The 23,295-nt window shown below is 45.3% G+C and overlaps 1 protein-coding gene and 1 long non-coding RNA gene across 3 annotated transcripts in view; one reads left to right on the forward strand and one right to left on the reverse strand.

Moving 5' to 3' along the window:
• LOC126952833 (HLA class II histocompatibility antigen, DP beta 1 chain-like) lies at nt 1-16,788 on the forward strand. Its single transcript, XM_050787907.1, has 4 exons — nt 1-133; nt 4,653-4,910; nt 15,681-15,962; nt 16,498-16,788. Exons 1-4 carry the CDS (start codon nt 37-39, stop codon nt 16,671-16,673), a joined length of 813 nt encoding a protein of 270 aa, XP_050643864.1. The 5' UTR covers nt 1-36; the 3' UTR covers nt 16,674-16,788.
• Nucleotides 16,605-23,295, reverse strand: part of LOC126952842 (uncharacterized) — a 14,726-nt gene continuing 8,035 nt past the window's right edge. The window contains exons 2-3 of one of the 2 annotated variants that reach the window (XR_007725040.1): nt 22,343-22,558; nt 16,605-16,680 (exon numbers count right to left, since the gene is read on the reverse strand). This is a non-coding gene — a long non-coding RNA (uncharacterized LOC126952842). Of the gene's footprint in view, nt 16,681-18,611; nt 18,968-22,342; nt 22,559-23,295 lie in introns of those variants that run through there. The other variant, XR_007725041.1, reaches the window with a different exon arrangement.

Here is a 23,295-nt window from a genome sequence, read left to right on the forward strand (position 1 = left end):
GCTCTCTTCATTCTGCCATCCTTTTCCAGCTCCGTGATGATCCTGCAGGTTTCAAGGGGTCCCTGGACAGTGGCTCTGACAGCATTACTGATGGTGCTGCTCATATCTGTGGTCCAGGGCTGGGCCACTCCAGGTAAGAGCAGAGGTGCCATTCCTGGAGGGTCTGGTTCAGGGAACAATTCCTAGGGGACTTTCTCTTCATGGAACCAGACTCTGAGACAGCATGTGGGGCTCCTGCCACAGCCTAGTGTCCTTCTATCACAGCTGGAGAATCAAACTCACCTCCTATAGGATAGGTTGCTATCCAGCAGATCTATTGTCTCTCCAGGAACATGGACACAGTAAATAAGGAGCCCAGGGGTCAGGATGCTTGTCTATGGGGAAATGGGGCCAAGAGGTTCGGGATAACCTTGGACAGACAAGGTTTGCAGAGAGAGAGGTTGGCAAGTGCAGGCTCCTGGGTGTGCTCACATCTGCATCCAACCTTGAGGGGACTCAGGCAGAGAGCCCTTAGCTGGTGTGTCCAGGCTCCAAGGATCACTGAGGATTCAGTGCTCATGGAGAATGCCTGTCATTCTCCAGGGTGGAGCAGGAGCCCGTGCCCCTTGGACAATGAAGGCAAGATGGGAGGGAGGAGGACAGGTTTGAGCCCCTGAAGGCACTCTCGTTGAAGGTATTTCTCCCAGCCTTCCCAGAACTTGGTTAGAGTATCAGGGTGGGTTGAAACTTGTCAGAAAAATGAGATAAGGATGTGTGAGTATGTGAAAGAGATTGAATGCAGGTTATCAGACAGCCAAGGAAGCAGTAACCAAGGGAAAAACCTCTGTCTCCTGCTGTCTCCTTGTGGCTGGTGTAATATTATGGCTTCTATGACCCATTGTTTTCCTCTCAGAATGTTCTTACCTTTCTGGCCCAAATTTACATCAACACCCTGAGAGGAAGGACTGCAAAGTAGGTGCCTTACTTTTCCACTGACTTCCACCTTTCTGCATAGACCCTTCCTCTGAGACCGTTCCACATCCACCTAGGACCTACCTAGAAAGTACTGTCCTCATGTCACCTCCCCATTTTCCAGGATAACAGCATTCGAATCTCCTGAGGACAGCCCCTCAAACCCCAAAGCCCCTCACCTGTTACCTCAGGTTCATTGTCCAGGAAAGGGTGGAGAACCTGCACTTGTAGTCACAGAGGAGTGCTGAGAACTAACCAGCAAGACGGCTCAGCTCTGGAAACTGGAGAGGGGTGAGATTGGGGAGAGAGGAGGCTGGAGCAGCACTGGTGACACTGAACAGTGTCCAGCAGGAGGTCCATAGCAACAGTGCCCATAGAGTTGTTTGTAGGATGAGGGGTGGTGTTGGGAAACGCCATGGAAACCTCAAGGTGCAGGGTAGCAGAAAGCACAGGAAGGAGTGTGATGATGCTGGGCAGTGAACAGGTGGAGGGGCAAAGAGTGGGTTGAGGTTGGTGGGGGAATGAGATGAGGCAGTGGAGCCATGTGACAGGGACTGAGGATGGGTTACCAGAGCTCCCTGCATAGAATGAACATTCAATCAAAACCTGCTGGAGGGAGAGCTGGAGCCATAGGGAGTGGGTAGAGTGGACAGAGCCATTTCTACAATTCCCCGCATGCTCTTCCAGCTCCACACACATCTCCATCCTGAAACAGAGCACAAGAGGAAAGGCACAAGGAGCCAGGCTGTGGCTTAAAGTGAGGGAGGGGAGGGTGGAGAAAAGCTTGGCTGAGACACCACCTAGGGAGCAGGAGATGACACAGCAGGTGGAAAAACCAGACTCCTGGAGGCAACACCCTTTTGTCTCTGACAGGCTTTAAAATGGGCTTTTTACAGCTGAGTTTCTTACCTCACCCCACCCACTACCCCAGGCATTAGGGCCACACTCCTGAGTCCTCCTGTCACACCAGCTGGCACTTGCAGAAGCTCATTGTGCATTTGAGTCTTTGGGTACTTACTCTTCTGTTAATCTAAGCCCTCAAATAAAATCACTAGCACAGAAGACAGGTGGGAAGATCCAGTCAGCAAACAGCCAACACTTTTCAACCATTAAGGTCTGGTGCCCGTGGAAAGTCTTCCTGAGGTTTTCCAGTAGCTCATAAGCTGATCCAGTTCCTTTTTCATATGCATTTATTTAGAATTTTGCTCCTATTCAAACAGGTCACACAGTGAAAAGAGGAAGGGAACTAATTAACATGGATTGAGCAGTGACAGATACAATACTATGTATTTTACATATGTGAGCTCATTTGGTTCTCACAGCAATTTTACTAGGTAAATAGTGTTATTACTATTTTGCCTTTCAAGAATTTGAGAGTTAGAAGGTTGTTTCTTGCCCAAGATAACTTAGTAATCAGTCGTAGTGCAAGAACTGGAACCCCTACCTGGGACATGTTCCTTTTCTTACCCATATGGCCTCCCTTATATCTTTCTGCAATTATATTTTAATATATCCCATTCTGAGTGAGAGATTAATTCACACAGATCATTGATTTTCAAATTGTGCTCTGGGTAACTCAATTGTCAAGGGTCCCACAAACAGGATAAAGTTTCCCATATACAAAAAAAAAAAAAAAAAAAATGAAGGTTTCAAATTCCACCGTACACTCATCACTTATGTCTGCTTTGCAGGTAAAATTCCATTTAAAAAGTTAAATGTTGCAAAGGAAAGTTTTGAAATTCTTACTCTTGACTAAAACGTGTTCTCGTATTGGTGAATGAGGAAGAGAAACAAAGACTAACAAAATGAGAGGATACACACTCAGAGTGGGGCAGTTGAATAGGGAGAGGTGGACTAAAGGGGCTGGGGGTGACGGGCCTGGGTGTTTAGGAGGCTGGAGCCCAAGGCACCGGGAGAAGAAGCAGGTTAGGATATCTGAAGTCCTGGGATCTTGCCTTAGAGATGACACTGGAAACTACAGGCCGAGTGTATGGTGCCCCTGAGCCCAGCACCACCCCTTCTCCACTGTCCTCTGCCACCAGCTGTGCATCTTCTGTGAGGGGTGAGTTAACAAACGTGAGTTGTAAATTTGTAGAACATGAAACAGGTGTCCAAAACAAATCTTAATTTGCTGTGTGCAAATCACAGCACCTTAATTTCTCCACTGTGACCAGGAACAGATCAGGTCTGAAGAGGCTCAGACAGAAGCAAGCAGACATGTGCTGGGTCATTGCTACTTCCGTATACACATGCACCTGCCGGACACTGCCATGGTGCTCCCTAGGAAGAACCACAGGTGGAAAAGGCTGCCACACTTCTTATGTAAAAATGACACCATCAATGCTTCTAAACCTAAAGGAGTCCAGCCACTTAGTATTCTGGTTGTTCTGGTGATTTTCATCGATTAAGATATTTTCCAGGTATTTTGAGATCAAGTCTTTCTACAGCCATGTTTGAAAAGTGAAAATTAACTTTCAGGCTACATTGTCTTTCTTATGGCAAACTTGAAGAAGTTTTAAGAAATGCATTTCTGGCCGGGCGCGGTGGCTCACGCCTGTAATCTCAGCACTTTGGGCGGCCGAGGTGAGCAGATCTCGAGGTCAGGAGTTCGAGACCAGCCTGGCCAACATGGTGAAACCCCGTCTCTACTAAAGATACAAAAATTATCTGGGCGTGGTGGCTCACGCCTGTAATCCCAGCTACTCAGGAGGCTGAGGCAGGAAAACTGTTTGAACCCGGGAGGCGGAGGTTGCAGTGAGCCGAGATTGCGTCACTGGACTCCAGCCTGGGCGACAGAGTGAAACTCCATCGAAAGAAAGAAAGAGAGAGAGAGAGAGAGAGAGAGAGGGAGGAAGGAAGGAAGGAAGGAAGGAAGGAAGGAAGGAAGGAAGGAAGGAAGGAAGGAAGGAAGGAAGGAAGGAAGGGATGCTCTGAAGAAAGAAGAAAGAAAGAAAGAGAGAGAGAGAGAGAAAGAAAGAAAGAAAGAAAGAAAGAAAGAAAGAAGAAAAAGAAAGAAAGAAGAAAGAAAGAAGGAAAGAAGGAAAGAAAGAAAGAAAGAAAGAAAGAAAGAGAAAGAGAGAGGAAGGAAGGAAGGAAGGAAGGAAGGAAGGGAAAGGAAATTCATGGAAATGGATTTCTACATTTCCAGCATGCAGAACAGCAAGAGCAAGTTGAGGTATTCTCAAGAAACTGGCAGAGAAAAGAGAGCACCTAGCTGTAGAAAGGGAAAGAAGGAAGGGAGGGCTTCCTGGAGAAGGTGGCATTTGAGCCAGGACTGACATCAGGATGGAAATGTCAGGCAGGAAGTTGGGTAGGGGGAGCAGCTCCAGCCTCCAGGTCCCCAGCTTCTCCCACGCCTTCTGTTTCTTTGCCTGAGGGACCCTCCCCCTGATGAGATTCTGCTCCTCCCTGAGACTTCACATGAAATATTTCCCCCTCCTCCTCCAGCCGCCAGCAGAAGGGGCTGCTCAGCCACCCTGAGCAGTGAGTCTCATTCTTTTCAGCAAATCCTCTCACTGCATGGTGAGAAAACTGAGGCCTGGAGAGGGTCTGTGACCTGCCTGGGACCACAGAACTCGGTAGTAGGAAAAATCGTATTTTTAAATCCAGCCCTGAGTGGGAAGATTTGAGGAAATAGCTAATATTGAGGAGGGGGTGTTGTTGGGGGTGGCACCACCCCCATCTCTCCACCCTCTTCACAGAGAATTCCGTGTACCAGGAACGGCAGGAATGCTACGCGTTCAATGGGACTCAGCGCTTTGTGGACGGGCTCATCTACAACCGGGAGGAATACGTGCATTTTGACAGCGCAGTGGGGGAGTTCCTAGCAGTGATGGGGCGGCCCACGGGCGAGTACTTGAACAGCCAGAAGGACTTTATGGAACGGAAGCGAGCCGAGGTGGACAAGGTGTGCAGACACAAGTACGAGCTGATGGAGCCACTCATCCGGCAGCGCCCAGGTGAGGGCTGTGGACCAGGGCTCCTGGGGCAGCCGTGGGGGCCGGGCCCAGGGAGTAGGGGCAGCTGGGCCGGCCTAAGGGACCTTAGTGCCAGGAGGGAAGGGGACTTTGGGCTGGGAATTGATGGGAGGAGCCCAACCGGAGTTTGTCAGGAGGGTGAGCACGGAGACTGGGCTGAGCATGGAGTGAGGAGGATGGAGGGAGAGAGACCCCCGGGACTTCATCAGGCCTGGCAGCTGACTGCATGTGGGGTGAGGGGAAAGGTCACAGGACAGCGTGCAGGGGTGTGGTGTGGAGATGGAGGTGGAGATGGCACAGCAGGCCACGCAGAGAAGAAACCTGCAGGGAGACCCCTGGGTTTGAGATGCTTGAGGGGCAGATGGATGGTCTGATGGGCAGGTAGAGAGAAGAGTTTGCAGCCGGGGAGGGGCCTGGGCTACATGAGACCACCCAGGGAGAGGGGACCCAGCGGGAGGAGCATAGGACTGGATCCTGGGAACTGGACATTGTGATTTTGAAACGGCTCCATTGTCTGGGGTATATACCCTGGTTTTTTGTCATGGCCGAGAAAATTCACGACACAGACACACATGAGGCATGGGTTTGGGAGTGGAAAGTTTAATAGAAAAGAAGAGAGAAAATCCTTCCTCATGCTGAGAAAGCGGGTTGCCCAACAGAGGGTCTGCGGTTTGTGGTGGAATGCAATCGGTTTTGTACAGAGGCTTGAGGAAGCGGTGATTGATTTACAAAGGGCTCAGGGGATTGGTTTGACCAGTTGTGTCACTTACATAGCCCACGAAAAGACTGACTCTCCCACCCTAGTCTTTTATTATTCAAATGCGGCCTCCAACTGGTGGTGGACCTGATACCTGTACATGTGGTTTTACCTGGAGGCTGCCATGACACCTGTAAACGTGGTGACAAGGAAAAGCGAGTGGGAACCGCCATATTGGATGTACCTGACTTCCAGGTACGGCTGCCAGCATTTACACGTAAAAGCTTCAAGTTTGCATATCTATGCCTGAGTTTTCAGGCTGCTTTCTGTTAGAGAAGAAATGGTTTGGGGCTGCTTTTTATTAAATGAAAATTCCATTGAGAGCTTTTACCCTTTCTAGCTGCCTAAAAATAATTTCTTAATAACTCCTGTATTATTTCCTCCCTCAGGAGACGTAACCATAACTGCTGTTAGGGGGTATTAGATGACGATTCTTTCTGGCTGCCTCCTGCTGAAAAGGGGCGTCGTGTTGGGGGGCTGCAGTTGGGGCTTCTCCTGAGGTTGATCTAAGGCTTCTTGGAAGAATGACATGTCCGTGTGTGGCTTTGTTTGCAGCACCATTTGAAGTTTGATTGCTTCTAGGTGAAAAGAGATAAATTTTACAAGAAGGTTTAAAATATAGGGTTACCATATGAGTATTAAGATTACCACTATTAGTAGGGGTCCTACAGACCATAACTATGACAGTAGAGTTTGATACCTGTTAGTTACACCAATAGATTGTAATACTGGTTTGTCTCCACTAGATGTCGCTGTACATCACCAGAAAGGTTAATATAAAAGTAACATTTCCTTTGCGAAAAACATGTATTTCCCCCTTGACTTGCTACTAGGGCATAATTTTAAGTTTAGGCCATTCTTTATAACTTATGATATGATTGGGAGAAATATGTTATTGGGTGGCTAAAATAACTTTGGTGCTAATCTTGGCAATTCCTTTCCTTTAATTATTAAATTCCTTAATTATTAAATTCTTTCATGACTTTCACAGACCCTCTTACAGCATACTCAACTTTCTGACTTGTCCTAAACATCCTTCCTTTAAACAACCAGTTCCTTTAAACAACCAGTCATTTCCTTTTAGGACAAGAATTTACTATACAAGATCGTTTCTTATATAAAATCTCTTTCTTTCTAACCTTCTTTCCATAGCTTAGAGTGCACCATATTACCAATCTTCAATAAAAAGTCCTATCAAACTTAGTGATAGTAAAACTTCCATGCTTACTTCTTGTCTGTAACTATTACTCCTGCTGTAAGCAAAACAAACTTGACCAAATCCTTCCTGCAATTATTAATTCTGTCATAAAGATGATAATTAGGCAAAATATTACAGCAATTAGAATTTTACAACCAGAATTCCACATTGTGAGTGCCACAGTATATAGTTCTATTGCAAATAATAGCATGACTATAACAATTCCCACAAAAGTGGTGTAGTAAATAATTTCTGTTTAAAATTTTACTTGCCAAGATATAATGTTTCCTTTTGGGGATTTACAAGTAACAAATGCAGTCCCATGTATAATTAAAATCTCCCTGCAAATATGCATTAAAAATAAGTTCTAATACTGGACAGTGAATTTTGAGAGGAAAGGTAGAAATGATAAACAGTACCTGGTGAGGTATGAATGGCACTAAGATGAGTAGCCCTCACTCATTTACTTATCTTTCATGATTTTCAGCTTAAGATCTTCTATTTCTCCACATTGATATTCAGGATGTTCCTCTGGGCTGTCAAAGGTTGCTCCCTCAGCTTTTCAGGCTTTGACTTGAGTGTGATAAATTCAGAAGCTGATACCTGTAACTTTTACTGCTGAGGGGGTTGAAAGAAGACCTGTGTAGGGCCCTTCCCACTTGGCTTAGGGAAGGAGAGAGAGAGAGTGATGAGTTTTCACTAATACCAAATTTTCTGGCTAAGTAAAGGTGGTCCAATTTCCTGGGGTTGGCCTTTTGCTAGTTGTGCCAATTCCTGTTGGAAGTGAGCTAGAGAGGTTACATTTTTAAACTTAGAGGTTTTCTGCCTGAAAACAATCTCTGAGCTCATTGATACGTTTTATCCTTTCTTACATGAAAAGCTTGGTGAAGGATTTTAAGGACTTCCCATTGACTGGAGGCTGGTAAACAAAGTTTGTCATCCTCAGGGCTGGGATACCCTTGAGAAATGGCTTATTTTATTTCTGCAGGGGAATACTGAGGTTTAAATTCTCTTATGGAGGCTTCTGAGATTAAAAGGGCTTGAAGTGTGTTAATGCCTTGAGGTTTCCTTGCCCCAGTTTAGCTCCCTGGTCAGCTAACCTATTTCCTTTGGCTACATCATCTGTTCCCTTTTGATGTTCCCTATAATGCATTACTGCTATTTTTCATGAAAGGAAAACTGAGGATAATAACCTGTTAATTTCCTGGTGATATTTTATAGGAGATCATTTAGTGGTAAGAGAATGTCTTTCCTTTTAAATAGCAGCATGAACACGGAGAGCTAAGCAGCTATCTTTCCCTTGCTTAATTTAAGTGCTCTTGCAAGAGCTATTAGTTCAGTTAATTGAGTGCTTGTGTCTGGGAGAGACATTATTTAGAGTGACTACTACTTATCCTGCCTTTATGTATTCTTGCTTTACCTGCTGTTTGTTAGCTAAAGGCTCCCCTAGAGGACAGTAATCCTGCTACATTATGTGGGGTGTAAACAGCTAAATTATTTCCTAAGGTTAATTTGGAGGTTTTTTTGACTGGTAGAGCCATAGTGAAAATGGCTTGGAAGCATGTGTAAACAATAGGTCCTCCTAACTGCAATTAGGAAGTTGAGAAAAATATTGAAATAGAGTTTTTCCTGAGACTCCTTACAATCATGCTATGGGAAGAAGAGCGGCCTGGATTAAAGAGGAGAAAAGAGAGAGAGGCTGGCTCTACTGTTTAGAAGGAGGTATGCTTTCCTTCCTTCAATTTCCAGAATCACCTGGCGGCTCCTGTGCTGCAATGGCAGTTTGAGCCACTGGAGCTGGGGTTTGAGCTCCGGGACCCATGAGTCCTGCTGGGCCATCTGTGAGACGGGTTCTGACCCCAGTGACCTCCGTCTCCGGGGGCAGTTTGATCTCCAGTGGTCTCCACCACAGGCTGGACAAGGTTGAGGTGGCTTCCTCTTGCTGTTTGGGCACTCCTTTTTAAAATGCCCTGGCTTCCCACCCTGATAGCAACTGGCGGATGCACCTCGGGGATCCCGGACTTTGCAAGCCTGCAAAGCTGCTACTAGAGCCTCTGTCTTTCTCCTGAGCTTTCTCTTTTTTGGGGCCTCCTCCTGGTCCCTATTATAAGTGACCACCCTCAGGAGGTTTTCCAAGGAGCTATCTGGTCCTATAGCTTGCTTCTACAGTTTCCTTCTAATATCAAGAGCTGCCTATGTAATAAACTTGTCCTTTAGAATGAGCCATCCCTTGATTGAATCAGGGGCTAAGGAAGTGTGCTCTATTGGTGCCTCTCTCAGCCTTTCCATAAAAGCTGCAGGATTCCCATCTGGCTTTTGGTCTATCATAGACAGTTGAGAGGAATTAAGAGGTCAGGCCTTAGTTCTTCATAGGCCCTCTAATATGCATATTTAAAAGTGCTTCCATTTCTATTCATTTGCAGAGCTATTGGGGTCCCAATTGGGGTTGTCGAGAGGAATTGCTTCCCTTCCTATTGGGAATGGTGTTTCTGCTATTTTTTCACTTTCCCTATCTCTTTTCTTCCCTTTTGGTGTATTATAGGAGACATGTTGCTCATCTGCAAATCTGCCTGCTTTTCAACTGCGGTTAGAGTTTGGTTTAGGAGCAGCATAACATCCTTCCATGTGAGGTGAAACACCTGAGTTAAATTCTGGAAAGCTTCTATCTACCTATTGGGGTTGTCAGAAAATTGGCATAAGTCTTCCTTTGTTTGCCTAAAGTCCTGTAATGAAAAGGGAGCTTGAGGTTGAAGGGGGCCAGTCCCTCCACACCTGTGGGTATTTCTGGTCAGGTGGGACGAGAGACTGAGAAAAGAAATAAGACACAGAGACAAAGTATAAAGAAAGAACAGTGGGTCCGGCGCTCAGCATACAGAGGACCCGCGCCAGCACTCGTCTCTGAGTTCCCTCAGTATTTATTGATCACTATCTCTACCATCTCGGTAAGGGAGATGTGGCAGGACTATAGGGTAATGGTGGGGAGAGGGTCAGCAGGAAAACATGTGAGCAAAGGACTCTGTGTCATAAATAAGTTTAAGGAAAGGTGCTGTGCCTGGATGTGCACGTAGGCCAGATTTATGTTTGACTTTACACAAACATCTCAGTGCTGTAAAGAGCAGTATTGCCGCCAGCATGTCTCACCTCCAGCCATAAGGCAGTTTTCTCCTATGTCAGTAAGTAGAATGTACGATGGGGTTTTACACTGAGACATTGCATTCCCAGGGATGAGCAGGAGACAGACACCTTCCTTTTATCTCAATTGCAAAGAGGACTTCCCCTTTCACTAATCTTCCTCAGCACAGACCCTTTATGGGTGTTGGACTGGGGGATGGTCAGGTCTTTCCCTTCCCACAAGGCCATATCTCAGGCTGTCTCGGGGGAGCCCTTGGACAATACCCAGGCTTTCTTGGGCAGAAGTCCCTGCAGCCTTCCACAGTGCATTGTGTCCCTGGGTACTCGAGACTGGAGAATGGAGATGACTTTTACCAAGCATACTGCCTGCAAACACATTTTTAACAAAGCACATCCTGCACAGCCCTAAATCCATTAAACCTGGAGTCAATATAGCACATGTTTCTGCGAGCACAGGGTTGGGGCTAGAGTTACAGATTAACAGCATCTCAAGGCAGAAGAATTTTTTTAGTACAGATCAAAATGGAGTTTCTTATGTCTTCCTTTTTCTACATAGACACAGCAACAGTCTGATTTATCTTTATTTTCCCCACACTAGTGACCCCAAATAAGGGGAATTCTCAGATGGTTCCCTTGGAAACTGCCTTTCTAACTCTGGGGGATTATTTTCTATAGGCCTATCTGATATACCTATTTAAAAAGCTAGGCTGATCTTACAATGTTTGCAAAGGTTTCGTAAAAATGCCGTGCCCTTGTGCAAAAGAAAATGAGTCACTTTTCTATTCAAAGTCCTGAGGTTAAAGGAGTTCCAGTGTTTCAGAGTGCACTCCAGAGGGGTGCAAGCTGAAGCTAGTCTGTCACCCATCTAGAAAAAGAAGTGAGAATAAAAGTGTCATTTCAGTCCCCTTTCTTTCATTGTGACCCAGGGTAGAGGGGAAGACAGTGGAAGCGTCCTCCCTACTGTATTCTCTCCTTGGTTCCTGGGTCCTGGCAACGCATTAAATGTGCCACCCATGGTTGTATGTATGGTCCTCCAAGCCATGGAACTGGATAAGCTAAGTGATGGGATTAATCATGCTTTACCCACACAACCTTAGCTTAACCACCTTGTGTGATCCCCTTTGACATCTTAAATTTGTGTGATCTGCCTGGCTTCCTGAAAAATGGATCTCCAGAGAGACTATGTTGTCTTTGGGTAGGCTCCTTTAACGGAGGCAATGTGCTAGATTGCCTACCATTACGGACCATGCTAAAACATTTACCCTTAGCAAAATGGCTCTGGTTAACTTCTGAACCTAAAATCCCCTTGCTAATTAAGTACTGTCCTAACTGGAGACAGAAATGAACGTGGGAACCTAATGGCAGTTTTTCCTGATGATGGGACAGTATCAGAACTAAAATTTCACTACAGAGGACATTTTACTCCTAACTGTTGAAGACAGAGCTTTCCCGTTCACAGAAGAGGCTTTTCTAGTGGCACGGAAAGAAAGAATTTGGAAGCTGCAGTGTTAACGATAAAAAATCGACAGGGTGCCTGATGAAGAGGATTTCTATTTCCTCTCGGTGGTGCTGTTGGCTTAGAAATACCGTGTGCTCACCAGAGACAGGATAGAGTAAGAGTTACTGCCTGTGGCATTTGCCGATCTTCCCTAACAGGACTGTTTCCCTGAACTGTAAAACTTCCCGCAAATTGCACACACAGAGAGGACAGGAGACATAGTGACCACAGACAGAAAAGAAAGGAAAATTTTGCAGCAGGATAGCTGGAGATCCATTACCAACACCTGGACAGGCTGTCGGAGGCTGGGTTCAGTCCAGAAGCCTTTGAATAACACCAGGGTGTGCCCTGGCCAGAAATTTTCAGTTGCCCCAAGACTTTTCCCAGCCTCATGCGATGGTGAAGTTCTCCGTGAAAGAAAACTGGTATGAAGACAGCCTTGAAATTAAAGAACATATTTGAGGTTTGCTCTATACTCAACCCTCTGATGTTTCTATCTTCCATTCTGATTCGGATCCCGGATGAGCTCCCAAAATGAAACAGCTCCATTGTCTGGGGTATATACCCTGGTTCTTTGCCATAGCCAAAAAAATAATTCACAACACGGACACACACAAGGAGTGGGTTTAGGAGTGGAAAGTTTAATAGACAGAAAAGAAGAGTGAGAGAAAAAACCTCCTAATGCTGAGAAAGCAGGTTGCCCAAGAGAGGGTCTCCTGTTTGTAGTGGAACACAACTGGTTTTGTACGAGGCTTGAGGAGTCAGTGATTGATTTATATAGGGCTCAGGGGATTGGTTTGACCAGGTGTGCCATTTACATAACCTGCAAAAGACTGGCCCTCCCACCCTAGTCTTTTATTATATAAATACAGCCTCCACCTGGTGGCGGCCATGATACCTGCACACGGCTTTAACCTGGAGGCTGCCATGACACCTATAAACATAGAAGGAAAAGAGGGTGAGAAACGCCATATTGAATTACCTGGCTTCCAGGTACAGCTGCTGGCATTTACATATAAAAACTTCTAGTTTGCATATCTATGCCTGAGTTTTCAGGCTGCTTTCTGTTAGAGAAAAAAATGGTTTTGGGCTGCTTTTTATTAAAGACAAATTCCACCAAGAACTTTTACCCTTTCAAGCTGCCTAAAATAATCTTTTAATAACCCACCCCTGTATTAATTTGGCCAAGAGAGAAATCCTGTGAAGGAGACCAAAAAGCACTAGTGAGCCTTGCACTAAACAAGGACCTTTGTCCTAGAGAGAGAGGAAAGAATGAAGGGGGAGGAGGAGGAGGCTCAGGAGGTCACACCGTTGATCCCTCTGTTCCTGGGAAAGTGGAAGGAATGTCATCCAATAAGAGGGAGAAGATGGACACATTGAGTAAGGATGAGGAGAGTGACATGGGTTTAGGAAAGTTGCTGAGGTAATTGGTTGAGAGAGGTGTCCAAATAAAAGTAATACAATTTGCAAAAACTGTCACTAAGACTTCATAGAGGCCCAAATCAGCGACGTGGCAGCATTTTCTTTCATGGTAATCAGCTGCCAGATTGCAGAGACCCCCTGATGCCAGTCTAAGGAGTGTGGGTTTCTCCTCTTGAGGAAAGAGAGAGATCCTCTCATATTGTTTTATATTGTTTTATACTCAGTACCTGTTTTAAGAAAAAAAACAAGGAAGTAAAACTAAAGACAGGTAGCCCGGTGCCAGGCCCAAAACAAGGCCTGGGCCTGCCTGGCCTAAACCCAGTAGTTAAAAATCAATTCATAACTTAGAAACCGATATTATTCATAGATTCCAGGCATTGTATAAAAGAACGTAGTGAAACTCCCTCCCGGCCCTGTTTTGTTTCTCTCTGACCACCAGTGCATGCAACCCCTGTCACGTACCCCTTGCTTGCTCAAATCAATCATGACACTTTCATGTGAAATCTTTAGTGTTGTGAGCCCTTAAAAGGGACAGAAACTGTGCACTCGGGGAGCTCGGATTTTAAGGCAGTAGCTTGCCGATGCGCCCAGCTGAATAAAGCCCTTCCTTCTACAACTCAGTGTCTGAAAGGTTTTGTCTGCGGCTCGTCCTGCTACACTCTAGGCCAGCAGGTCCCCAACCTCGCTGCTCAGAAGACTCTCCTTGAGATCCTCTGTGAAGCAAAGATTCCCCCCGACTCACTGCCAAGAGATTCAGATTCCCTGGGTGGGGAGGTCTGGAGATCTATGTTTTTAATCAGCTCCCAAGTGATTCTCAGTAGCCAGATAAGTGCCAGAACACTGAATATTTTTTAAAATCTTCAGAAATCTTCAAATGAAAATGACAAGGCTGGAAATCTGTTTTCGGAAGACTGTGAAGTCAGTTGGAGACAGCAGGAACCAGAGGCAGAGAGATGAGATAAGAAATTACTATTATTGTCCAGGAAAATCATAAGGGCATGAATTAGAATAGAGAAAAACACAGGGGTGGGGAAGACGGAGGAAGGAGGAGGATAGAAGTCCTGGCCATTCCAGTGTGGATGCCCACCCAAATCTAGAAGTAATTGAGCAAAGGCAACTAGAACAAACAGGAATCCTTGCCTTGGTGAAATATATTTGAACTGGGTCAGAAATGAGGCCAATGGGTATCAAGCCTTAGCTCCAGCGCCCCCTGGAGGTCTCTGATGTGCTCCAGGCTGACCAGCTCCTGACAAAGAAGATGGAGCAAAGTGCTTCTCATGGAATGTTCTGGGACCTTAAAACAGACACCCATATGATTTTCATGCTTCCCAGGACACCTATGGGGAAGAAGTTCCACTTAATCCACAGTTGGGATTCAGACATGGGTTGACCAGTCTGATGGATGTTGAGTTTATGGAGGTGGTTGAAGTAGAGCGAGAGCCAAGTGCTTCTGAAATAAAATCACATTGAGGGAAGAGGCTGTGAATGTGGATAATCCTGGACATAAGGCAAAAATACCATAGGGAGTAAGTGTTATGGGTTAGTTCAAAACTGTTGATTTACCTGGCCCAGGCCCACGTCAGGGTATTTGTGTTCTCAAGAACAGAGTAAATAAGAACCTAGAAGCTCTGATTTGGAACATTCCTGTAATTGGGCTGTTCTCTAGGGGCAGTTGGCCCTTTTCTGCCTTCTGTGGAGGAAAAGGGTACTGGGGCTGAGGTCCAAAGGAAAAGCTGCAGGTGGTAGTGTGGAAATTGATCTGTAAGCAGCAGAAAAAGAGGGGGCAAAAATAGAGAGGTGCCAAGGCACAGCCAGCACCTGGTTATCTGTGAGAACCTCAGTGGACGTGACAACACAGTGTAGAGGAGGAACTTAGGGAAAAGGATGGGATTTCTACCATTTAAGCATGTAGGGGCTCAGGATATTATGTAAATAGGAGGATTTTGAGTGTAGGCAAGGCCAGAAAATCCATAGCTTACTTGCAGAATAAGTCATGTCAAGCTCACTTTATTTTCTTGGTATATTTATGAAATATAGTTATTGGATTAATAGACCGTGAGAATGTTGTTTTTTATATATATATTAATTTCAAGAAATTATTTGAGCAAATTTTTCATCTTTTACATCAGGATAGAGCACTCAAAAGATAAGGTAGTGTCACTGCTGATTAAATATTCTTTGTCCAAAGGCTGTTAATCAGTGGCTGATAGACAAGATTTCTTTTAGATGTGCTACAAACTGGTAAGTTTGTGTGCCTCCTATTCTTCTCAATACTATTTCTATTTCTCAGTACTCCCCGTATCCACTGGCCTAATCACATCATTCCTTTCTTTTTTTTTTTTTTTTTTTTTTTTTTTTTTTGAGACACAGTTTCACTCTTGTTGTCCAGGCTGGAGTGCAATGGTACGATCTCAGCTCACCACAACCTCCGCCTCCCGGGTTCAAGCGATTGTCCTGCCTCAGCCTCCTGAGTAGCTGGGATTACAGGCATGCACCACCACGCCCAGCTAACTTTGTATTTTTAGTAGAGACAGGGTTTCTCCATGTTGGTCAGGCTGGTCTCGAACTCCCGGCCTCAGGTGATCCACTTGCCTCAGCCTCCCAAAGTGCTGGGATTACAGGCATGAGCCACTGTGCCCGACCATCATTCCTATTTTCAACATCTAGAAATCAGTTCCATAATGAGCATGTCTAAGAAATAATAATCTCAAATGCTATTCCACTTTTCCACTTCCCCACTCCTAGTCCAGCCGAGGCTGAACGTCTCCCCCTCCAAGAAGGGGCCCTTACAGCACCACAACCTCCTCGTCTGTCACATGACAGATTTCCACCCAGGCAGCATTCAAGTCCGATGGTTCCTGAATGGACAGGAGGAAACAGCTGGGGTCGTGTCCACCAGCCTCATCCGTAATGGAGACTGGACCTTCCAGATCCTGGTGTTGCTGGAAATGACCCCCCAGCAGGGAGACGTCTACACCTGCCAAGTGGAGCACCCCAGCCGGGACAGTCCTGTCACTGTGGAGTGGAGTGAGCTAGTCTCTGATGACCCTCTAGACTCCACCTCTGGAAAGCAGGGACTCTCTGGCTCTGGGGTTCACTCGTCTTGTCTTCTGCGTCTATACCCTGGGGCCATGTCCAACCCCGTTTTTCTTCTATACAAGACCCTGAGTGTAGTTTTAATCTGGGGGCAATGGAGACTTGCCTGTCCCAGCCTAGGAGGTCCTAAGGATTCATAGTTCCTCTCCTTGTCCAAGAATCTAGGGACGCAGACACTTCCTGAACTGACCTTACACATGGAAACTATTGTCTTCCTTCAGCCTTTTAGCTTATTCTAGTTATTCTGAAAGGCAACTAATTGAATCTGCATTTGTCTGTTGTTGAGGTCACACCCTCTGTTCCAGAATTGAAAGAGTGACTGTTTCTCAATTTCCTATTATGCAAGGTGTATCCCCCTCACTGTCCTCGTGCCGATATTCTGCATCAGGCTCCAGGATCTCAGACAGGACGTGAGCAGGGGTGCAGCTGCTGGAGGTGACACTCAACCTGAGCCTGTTCTTCACAGAGACACAGTCTGATTCTACCCAGAGCAAGACGCTGACAGGAGCCGCGGGCTTCGTGCTGGGGCTCATCATCTGTGGAGTGGGCATCTTCATGCACAGAAGGAGCAAGAAAGGTGAGAAATCCTGTGAGGTGACTGATACCTGCCTTTCTCCCGACTTGCTCACCCTTCTTCCATGATGAGGGGCTGAGACAAAAAAGCACTGCCAGAGAGCTTACTGAAATCACATAGTCAGGGAACAAAGACAGCTTCTAAGGAGAGAGGAATCCCAGCCTAGCATCTTAATGCAGCCAGATGCATGAAGTCCCAGTTACTCAGGCTCCTGCAGAGTGTCCATTGAGTGATGGGCAATGGAAGTGTGATGGAAACGTTTCTCTAATTGTCTGAGGTGGTTTCAATAGCTGAATACATTCTCTTTCCTCCTGTCATTTCAATTCAACAAGGATCTGCATAAACAGGCGATATTCCTGCTTTGATTTCCTTATTGCGGGAGTTACAGGAGGACATAAGTCCTTTCTGTGCATTGTGACACTGAGACTCCTCTAGGAAAAGAGTCTGAGGCCTGAACCCCTGTTTCAACCTCAGCCCTGGGGTGAGTGGGGAAAGAGCATTGCATGGTTCCTTTGCTAAAGGAAGCTCAGATCAACTCTCTTCTTTGTCAGCGTGAGATTCAGCCTCTCACCATTATTTTTGTCTCCTGGGACTTAAAGGAAGGGGGCCAGCAACCTGGGATAACTTTGTTTTTTACCTCCACTGGGTTCTTGACCTTGCCTAAAAGACTAATGTGCCTTGGAACAAGCATTTTCTGTTTCTTTATTCCCAGTATCTGCTTGAAGGACAGACCCCCAGCCTCCCAAGAGGATGCTGCTGCTGAGCAGTTGCCCTGAAGCCAGTTTCTATCATTCTGTTCCTGGATTCAATGCATGGTTTCTCTCATGGGGCCTCCAGCCAAGTTCCTTTCCCCTTAGTGCCATCAATAATCAAAACCCAGCATGACCGTTTTCTGTTAAGAATATATACCAAGTCATGTCTCATCACTTTTTTTCTTGAGAGTTTTGGCAAACAGTGAGAGTTAATAAAGAAGTTCAATGTGGTTTACACATAGGAAAGAAGACAACCATGAAAATGGGGATATCCAAGCTATTGTATAAGGTGGTCCGTTGGACATGGACCTCTCCTGGATTTACTGTATTTCAGTGAGCTGCTCCATCATCGTGTTTGGTGTCTTCATCCATTCAGGTCTGAAGCCACTATTCTTAGCTATTCAGTGGTGAGCAGACTGCAAATCTGTGTTATAGGACCCATATTGACATAGCACTGATTCGACATATAACTTACTAAGAGCATGTATTAGCATTACTGTTAAGAAATTAAATGAGCATCAGAATTTACAATGATAAATATAATCTAACACACTTTCAACATTTTCTCTGAATGCCGTCACAAATACCCCTTAACCAAATGTTGCTTGGCCTTTTGAATGCATCCAGTAGACATTTATCCTGTAAGTCTGCATTCATTCACCAGCCTAGACCTCCTGAGCTAATAATTCATACAGAGAGAAACGCCTCCCCGTTGTTGAAAGTGCAAAGCAATATGTGCAGCACTCTTTCAAACACTGATCTTTTTTTTTACAGTCCAAAATTGTTACATGTTTTGCATTTCATAGTAAGTTACTGTAAATCAAGGAAGAAGACATGTTTGGTCTAAGCTTTTCTTTTCATGTAGAGGATGGATTCTTAACTCCTGATACACATAATGAGCACTCAGTGGCTCTCTGACACATCCAGATGTTGGCTTCCTTCTCCCTGACTTCTCACAAGCAGCTTCTGGGCCTTGTGTGCCCCTGGGCACCTATCCCTGGTCAGTTTCCCAGAGCTACCCGTGTTCCTCTCACTATCCAATCAGAGTCATCCCCTTCCATTTTTGTCCCCTGGAAACATGCTGTAGGTGTCAGCAATATCCAGAGTGGAGTGAACAATCTCCAGACTAACTCTTGCAGGATGCAAAACTGAGGTATCTGCACCCATAATGCACCTGTATCCTACAATTACAGGTCCAGGATTTGCATTCCTAGGGAACTGAGAATATAAGCAGTCCCAGAAAGGCATCAGATGTGTCTAGCTCTGACATACACAGGTATTTATTGAACTCTGGGATTTCTCAGGAAAAATGCGGTGCAGAGAAAGGTCCCTGATGCGACCACAGCATACAGACCATCCAGTGTGGGCACCACCTTGTCACTATACTTTAAATTCTTCATATTGATTGAGTGCTATCTAAATGTCAGACCCTTTGCTGAGTGCTAGGTGCAGGAAGATCACAGGCAGCCAGGAGGTGGAGGGGTCTTGGGGTACATAAGTCATTGTGGTTGAAGAGCAGAGATTCAAAAGAAAGCTAGGCTGGGAGCTTCAAAGGAGACCTGAAGCTGGTCACTTCCTTATGTCAACTTCTGACTGAGAAAGTTTGACACCTGGAGTAGAGCCAACACAGTGGGGTTAGGACTGCCAGCTTAGTGTTCTGTCCCCCATCCCTTTCCATCCCTGGTCCCTTCATTTTCTGCCCCTCACAGCATGAATAAACTCTGACAGATGCCAGACCATCTCCTTCTTGTCCAGGTGCACAAAGAACTGCTCATCTTCATCAAATTCAAACACATACTCCCCAGAGGGTCTGTGTGTCTGCACAAACTCTGCATACTTTGACACAGGGTCTGCTGCGTGAAGGGGAAGAAGACTGCAGAATGGTGAACATGCAGGAAACGACACAGAATACAGGAAGCAAGCAGGTAACGGGAAGGTTTTTAGGAATGCAAGGGAATAACACAGAAAATGAGAAATGCAAAACGAATGAAAAGAAAAGGAATGGGGATAAACAACGACAGAGATGACTCATAGAAGATTTCAGGTGTTTCCCTGGTCTCTGAAGACTTACACATCCCTCACACCATTCCCATAATGATAACACTGAACACAATCAGAAAATATTCACTGAACATGTACCATGTGCTCAACTTACTCATTGAATCCTCACACTTCCATGTAGAAGTGTTAAAGAAAAACATCTGGCCAGACACGGTGGCTCATGCCTGTAATCCCAGCACCTTGGGAGGCCAAGGCAGGTGGTTCACTTGAGGTCAGGAATTCAAGATCAGCCTGGCCAACATGGTGAAACCCCTTTGTCTCTACTAAAGATACAAAAATTAGCCAGGCATGGTGTCTGTAGTCCCAGCTACTTGGGAGGCTGAGTCAGGAGAATTGCTTGAACCGGGAGGGGGAGGTTGCAATGGGCTGAGATTGTGCCACTGCACTCCACACTGGGTGACAGAGTGAGACTCCATCTCCAAAAAAAAGAAAAAAAGAAAAACTTCAGCTGAATTCAATTCAAAAGAGTCAAATTGGGCCAGGCGCGGTGGCTCACGCCTGTAATCCCAGCACTTTGGGAGGCCGAGGCAGGTGGATCACGAGGTCAGGAGATCAAGACCATCCTGGCTAACATGGTGAAACCCCATCTCTACTAAAAATACAAAAAAATTAGCCAGGCGTGGTGGTGGGCGCCTGTAGTCCCAGCTACTCAGGAGGCTGAGGCAGGAGAATGGCGTGAACCCGGGAGGCGGAGCCTGCAGTGAGCCGAGATCACGCCACTGCACTCCAGCCTGGGCGACAGAGTGAGACTCCATCTCAAAAAAAAAAAAAAAGAGTCAAATTGAGCAATGAATGATTCGTGAATCCGGCAGCCTCCTGAGGCAGAGTAGGTTCAGAGACTCCAGTGCAGGCATGTGGTGGAAGATTTATGGACAAAAAAAGGAAAGTGACATACAGAAAACAGAAGTGAGGTACAGAAACACCCAATTGGTTACAGCTGGGTGTATCCTTATTTGAACACAGTTTGAACAGTTGGCTACATATGATTGGCCAAAACTTGGTGATTGGCACAAATGTGGGCTACAGTCTGTTTACACCTCCACTTGTTATAGTTCACGATGTACAGAGAAACCTTTAAGCCAAACTTAAAATATGTAAGGAGACAGCTGTAGGCTAAACTTGATTTAACAATTTTGCTTTTTTGGTCGTCATCTCAATTTTGAGAGATTGACCAAAACTTTAGTCATTGATGCCACTATCATCACCATTGTAAATGTACTTATTTGGTCTTGAAACCCACTGGGAAATAGCAGAACAATGAGTTTTGTAAGGGGGAACAAGGACTTCAGTTTATTTGTTTATTTTATTTTATTTTTGTAAGGGTTAGATTACAGGGTACCTCCTTTTGCTGGAACGTTCTGTTTATAGGATAAAAAACAAAACCTGGTCTGTTCTAGAATCTATGTGTTTCCTTAAAGTCTTAGTTTAATTATGTCACATTTAGCACGAGGGACTGACTTCATTTTGGTTTGGTCTGATCTGTTGGAGCTTAGTGCATTTGGACTTTCATTGAAGTCCAAAACAATGGCCTCTCGTGATTTTGTTTAAAAATATCCCCTTTTTAGGCCGGGCGCGGTGGCTCACGCCTGTAATCCCAGCACTTTGGGAGGCCGAGACGGGCGGATCACGAGGTCGGGAGATCGAGACCATCCTGGCTAACACGGTGAAACCCCGTCTCTACTAAAAAGTACAAAAAACTAGCCGGGCGAGGTGGCGGGCGCCTGTAGTCCCAGCTACTCGGGAGGCTGAGGCAGGAGAATGGCGTGAACCCGGGAGGCGGAGCTTGCAGTGAGCTGAGATCCGGCCACTGCACTCCAGCCTGGGCGACAGAGTGAGACTCCGTCTCAAAAAAAAAAAAAAAAAAAAAAAAAAAATCCCCTTTTATTCTCACTTAAGTGAGAACGTGACCAAAGCTTAGGGCCTTAGCGTCACTCTCAGCTACCATCATTTTGGGTTTCCAGTCTCGGCACATCATTCATAGGTTAAAGTGCCCTCATGGTCACACATTTCTTTCACTCTTGTCATTCCAGGTGAAAAGAGACAATTTGACATTCTAGAGATGGCTGCATGCAAACATTTAAAACTTTTGAGAGAATACAGTGCACCAGGTAGACTACTATTATGACTATCAGGAGGATAATACCAAGAGTTTGGAGTATGCTCCTTACCCAAGGTCCCCATAAACCAAACCACCTGAAATTAAATAGATCAAAGAATGAACTAAATAAAGAGTTACTCACTTAACTAGGCAGTCTCTTCATTAATTACCTACAACTGAATCTCTGTAGTACCTGACGTGATGTATTTCTCCATAGGCCACAAGTGCCAGCAGCTGCACAGATACTTCTCTGTTTAGCCAGTAAGTAACCTACAGCAATCCTATTATTAAGCATAACTTTCACAAAAGAATTTAAAATCTGTTGCATAACCATAGCCCTTACAGTAGACTCTGTTTAGAGCCTATCATGAGGGATACATTTCTAATCATTGCCTGTTTTACTCCAAATCATGGTAAAAAGGACGCTTCTAGAGGAGTGAAGTCCTCCTGGCAATGTTCTCTTTAACCCATGACGTGGAATAGGGGAGTGAATCAATGTTCTGTTTCTGACTGATGATGAGGCAACCTATGTACCATTAAAATTCCTCACCTACACTGGGCCTTCATCTTTCATCTATCAAGGTGTGAGGTTATCCATGTATAAGGCTGGCTGCAAAACCCTTCACAAATAAAAGTATACCTACCCCATGAGTGCACACAACAGACCCCCTTTGTACTTCTATTGTTCATAGAGGCATAAGCAAGGAGAAAAATACTCAAAGAGCCTCATTATAGCAGAGAAGTCGTGATCTGTGATCTTGGTAAAAGCTCTTCACATCAAGGATACCATCTTCCTCTGGGGAGAAACTTCCCTGGTTAGCTTTACCTTAAGGGTTCCGATGGGCATACAGTTCCAAGAATGCGGAGGGATCCTTCTCAGTTGAGAGATTATGAACCCAAGGTTCATGGTTCTGATGTTTGCTGCAGTGTGGATGGCAGGGGCACTCTTTCTCTGATGTTCTCAGAAGATCCAATCTTCAGGTTCCAGATTGTGAAGGGATTGATTGTCCTCAGTCAGTGAGCCATAAAAAGCTTTCTTTATCTGGTGAAAATACACTGTGTCATAATAATCTACTGTTATAACATCAGTTGACTTGTATAGGAAAGCTTTTTCACAACCAGAAAACATGCACTGAAAATGACAATTGACTGAAATCCCTTCATAAATGTTTAGATGGCTCACTGGGTAGCAGAATGTACCTGAAGCTTTGATTATCTTCCCAGGAATATGGATTTGGCAAACCAAACATTGGTCATAAACTATTTTAGCAATATAGAAGTCACCACACCAATATGCATTTAACTTGGATCATTTTATCTTTTCCATGATGAGTGATGGAATGCAGAACTTTAAATTATAAAAGCTTTAAAAGCTCAGGAAGGATAAGGCAGCCACCTTGGTTCTCCATGAGTCCATGCTTAACACGGTTGTTTCTCCAGTTGAGGTGCATAGCACTGATAACTGATGGGTTATCACAGGTAATTTGAGTTAGACCACAGAGTTTATTCAAATTGTATATCAAAACAATTTCAGTATTGGCTGATTTAGCATGAAAGACTTGCAAAGTATTTTCTTGGTATTCAATTAATTTGTATTCTACTTGGAATAGCAGTTTTATAAACCAGTCAGTCTTTTCATTAAAGCTCCAGGAAGCCCCAGCTACTCTACTCGGGAGGCTGAGGCAGGAGGATGGTGTGAACCCAGGAGGCGGAGCTTGCAGTGTTGCAGTGAGCCAAGATCACACCACTGCACTCCAGCCTGGGCGACAGAGTGAGACT

The sequence above is a fragment of the Macaca thibetana genome, chromosome 4 (genome assembly GCF_024542745.1).
Source record: "Macaca thibetana thibetana isolate TM-01 chromosome 4, ASM2454274v1, whole genome shotgun sequence".
Lineage (NCBI taxonomy): Eukaryota > Metazoa > Chordata > Mammalia > Primates > Cercopithecidae > Macaca > Macaca thibetana.

Excerpts from the sequence above, each read along its gene's own strand:
- LOC126952833 (XM_050787907.1), top strand. The coding sequence starts at position 37 with ATGATCCTGCAGGTTTCAAGGGGTCCCTGGACAGTGGCTCTGACAGCA. Across the intron at positions 134-4,652 it reads CCAGGGCTGGGCCACTCCAG|AGAATTCCGTGTACCAGGAA; the intron begins GTAAGAGCAGAG and ends CCCTCTTCACAG. Across the intron at positions 15,963-16,497 it reads TCCTGTCACTGTGGAGTGGA|AGACACAGTCTGATTCTACC; the intron begins GTGAGCTAGTCT and ends TGTTCTTCACAG.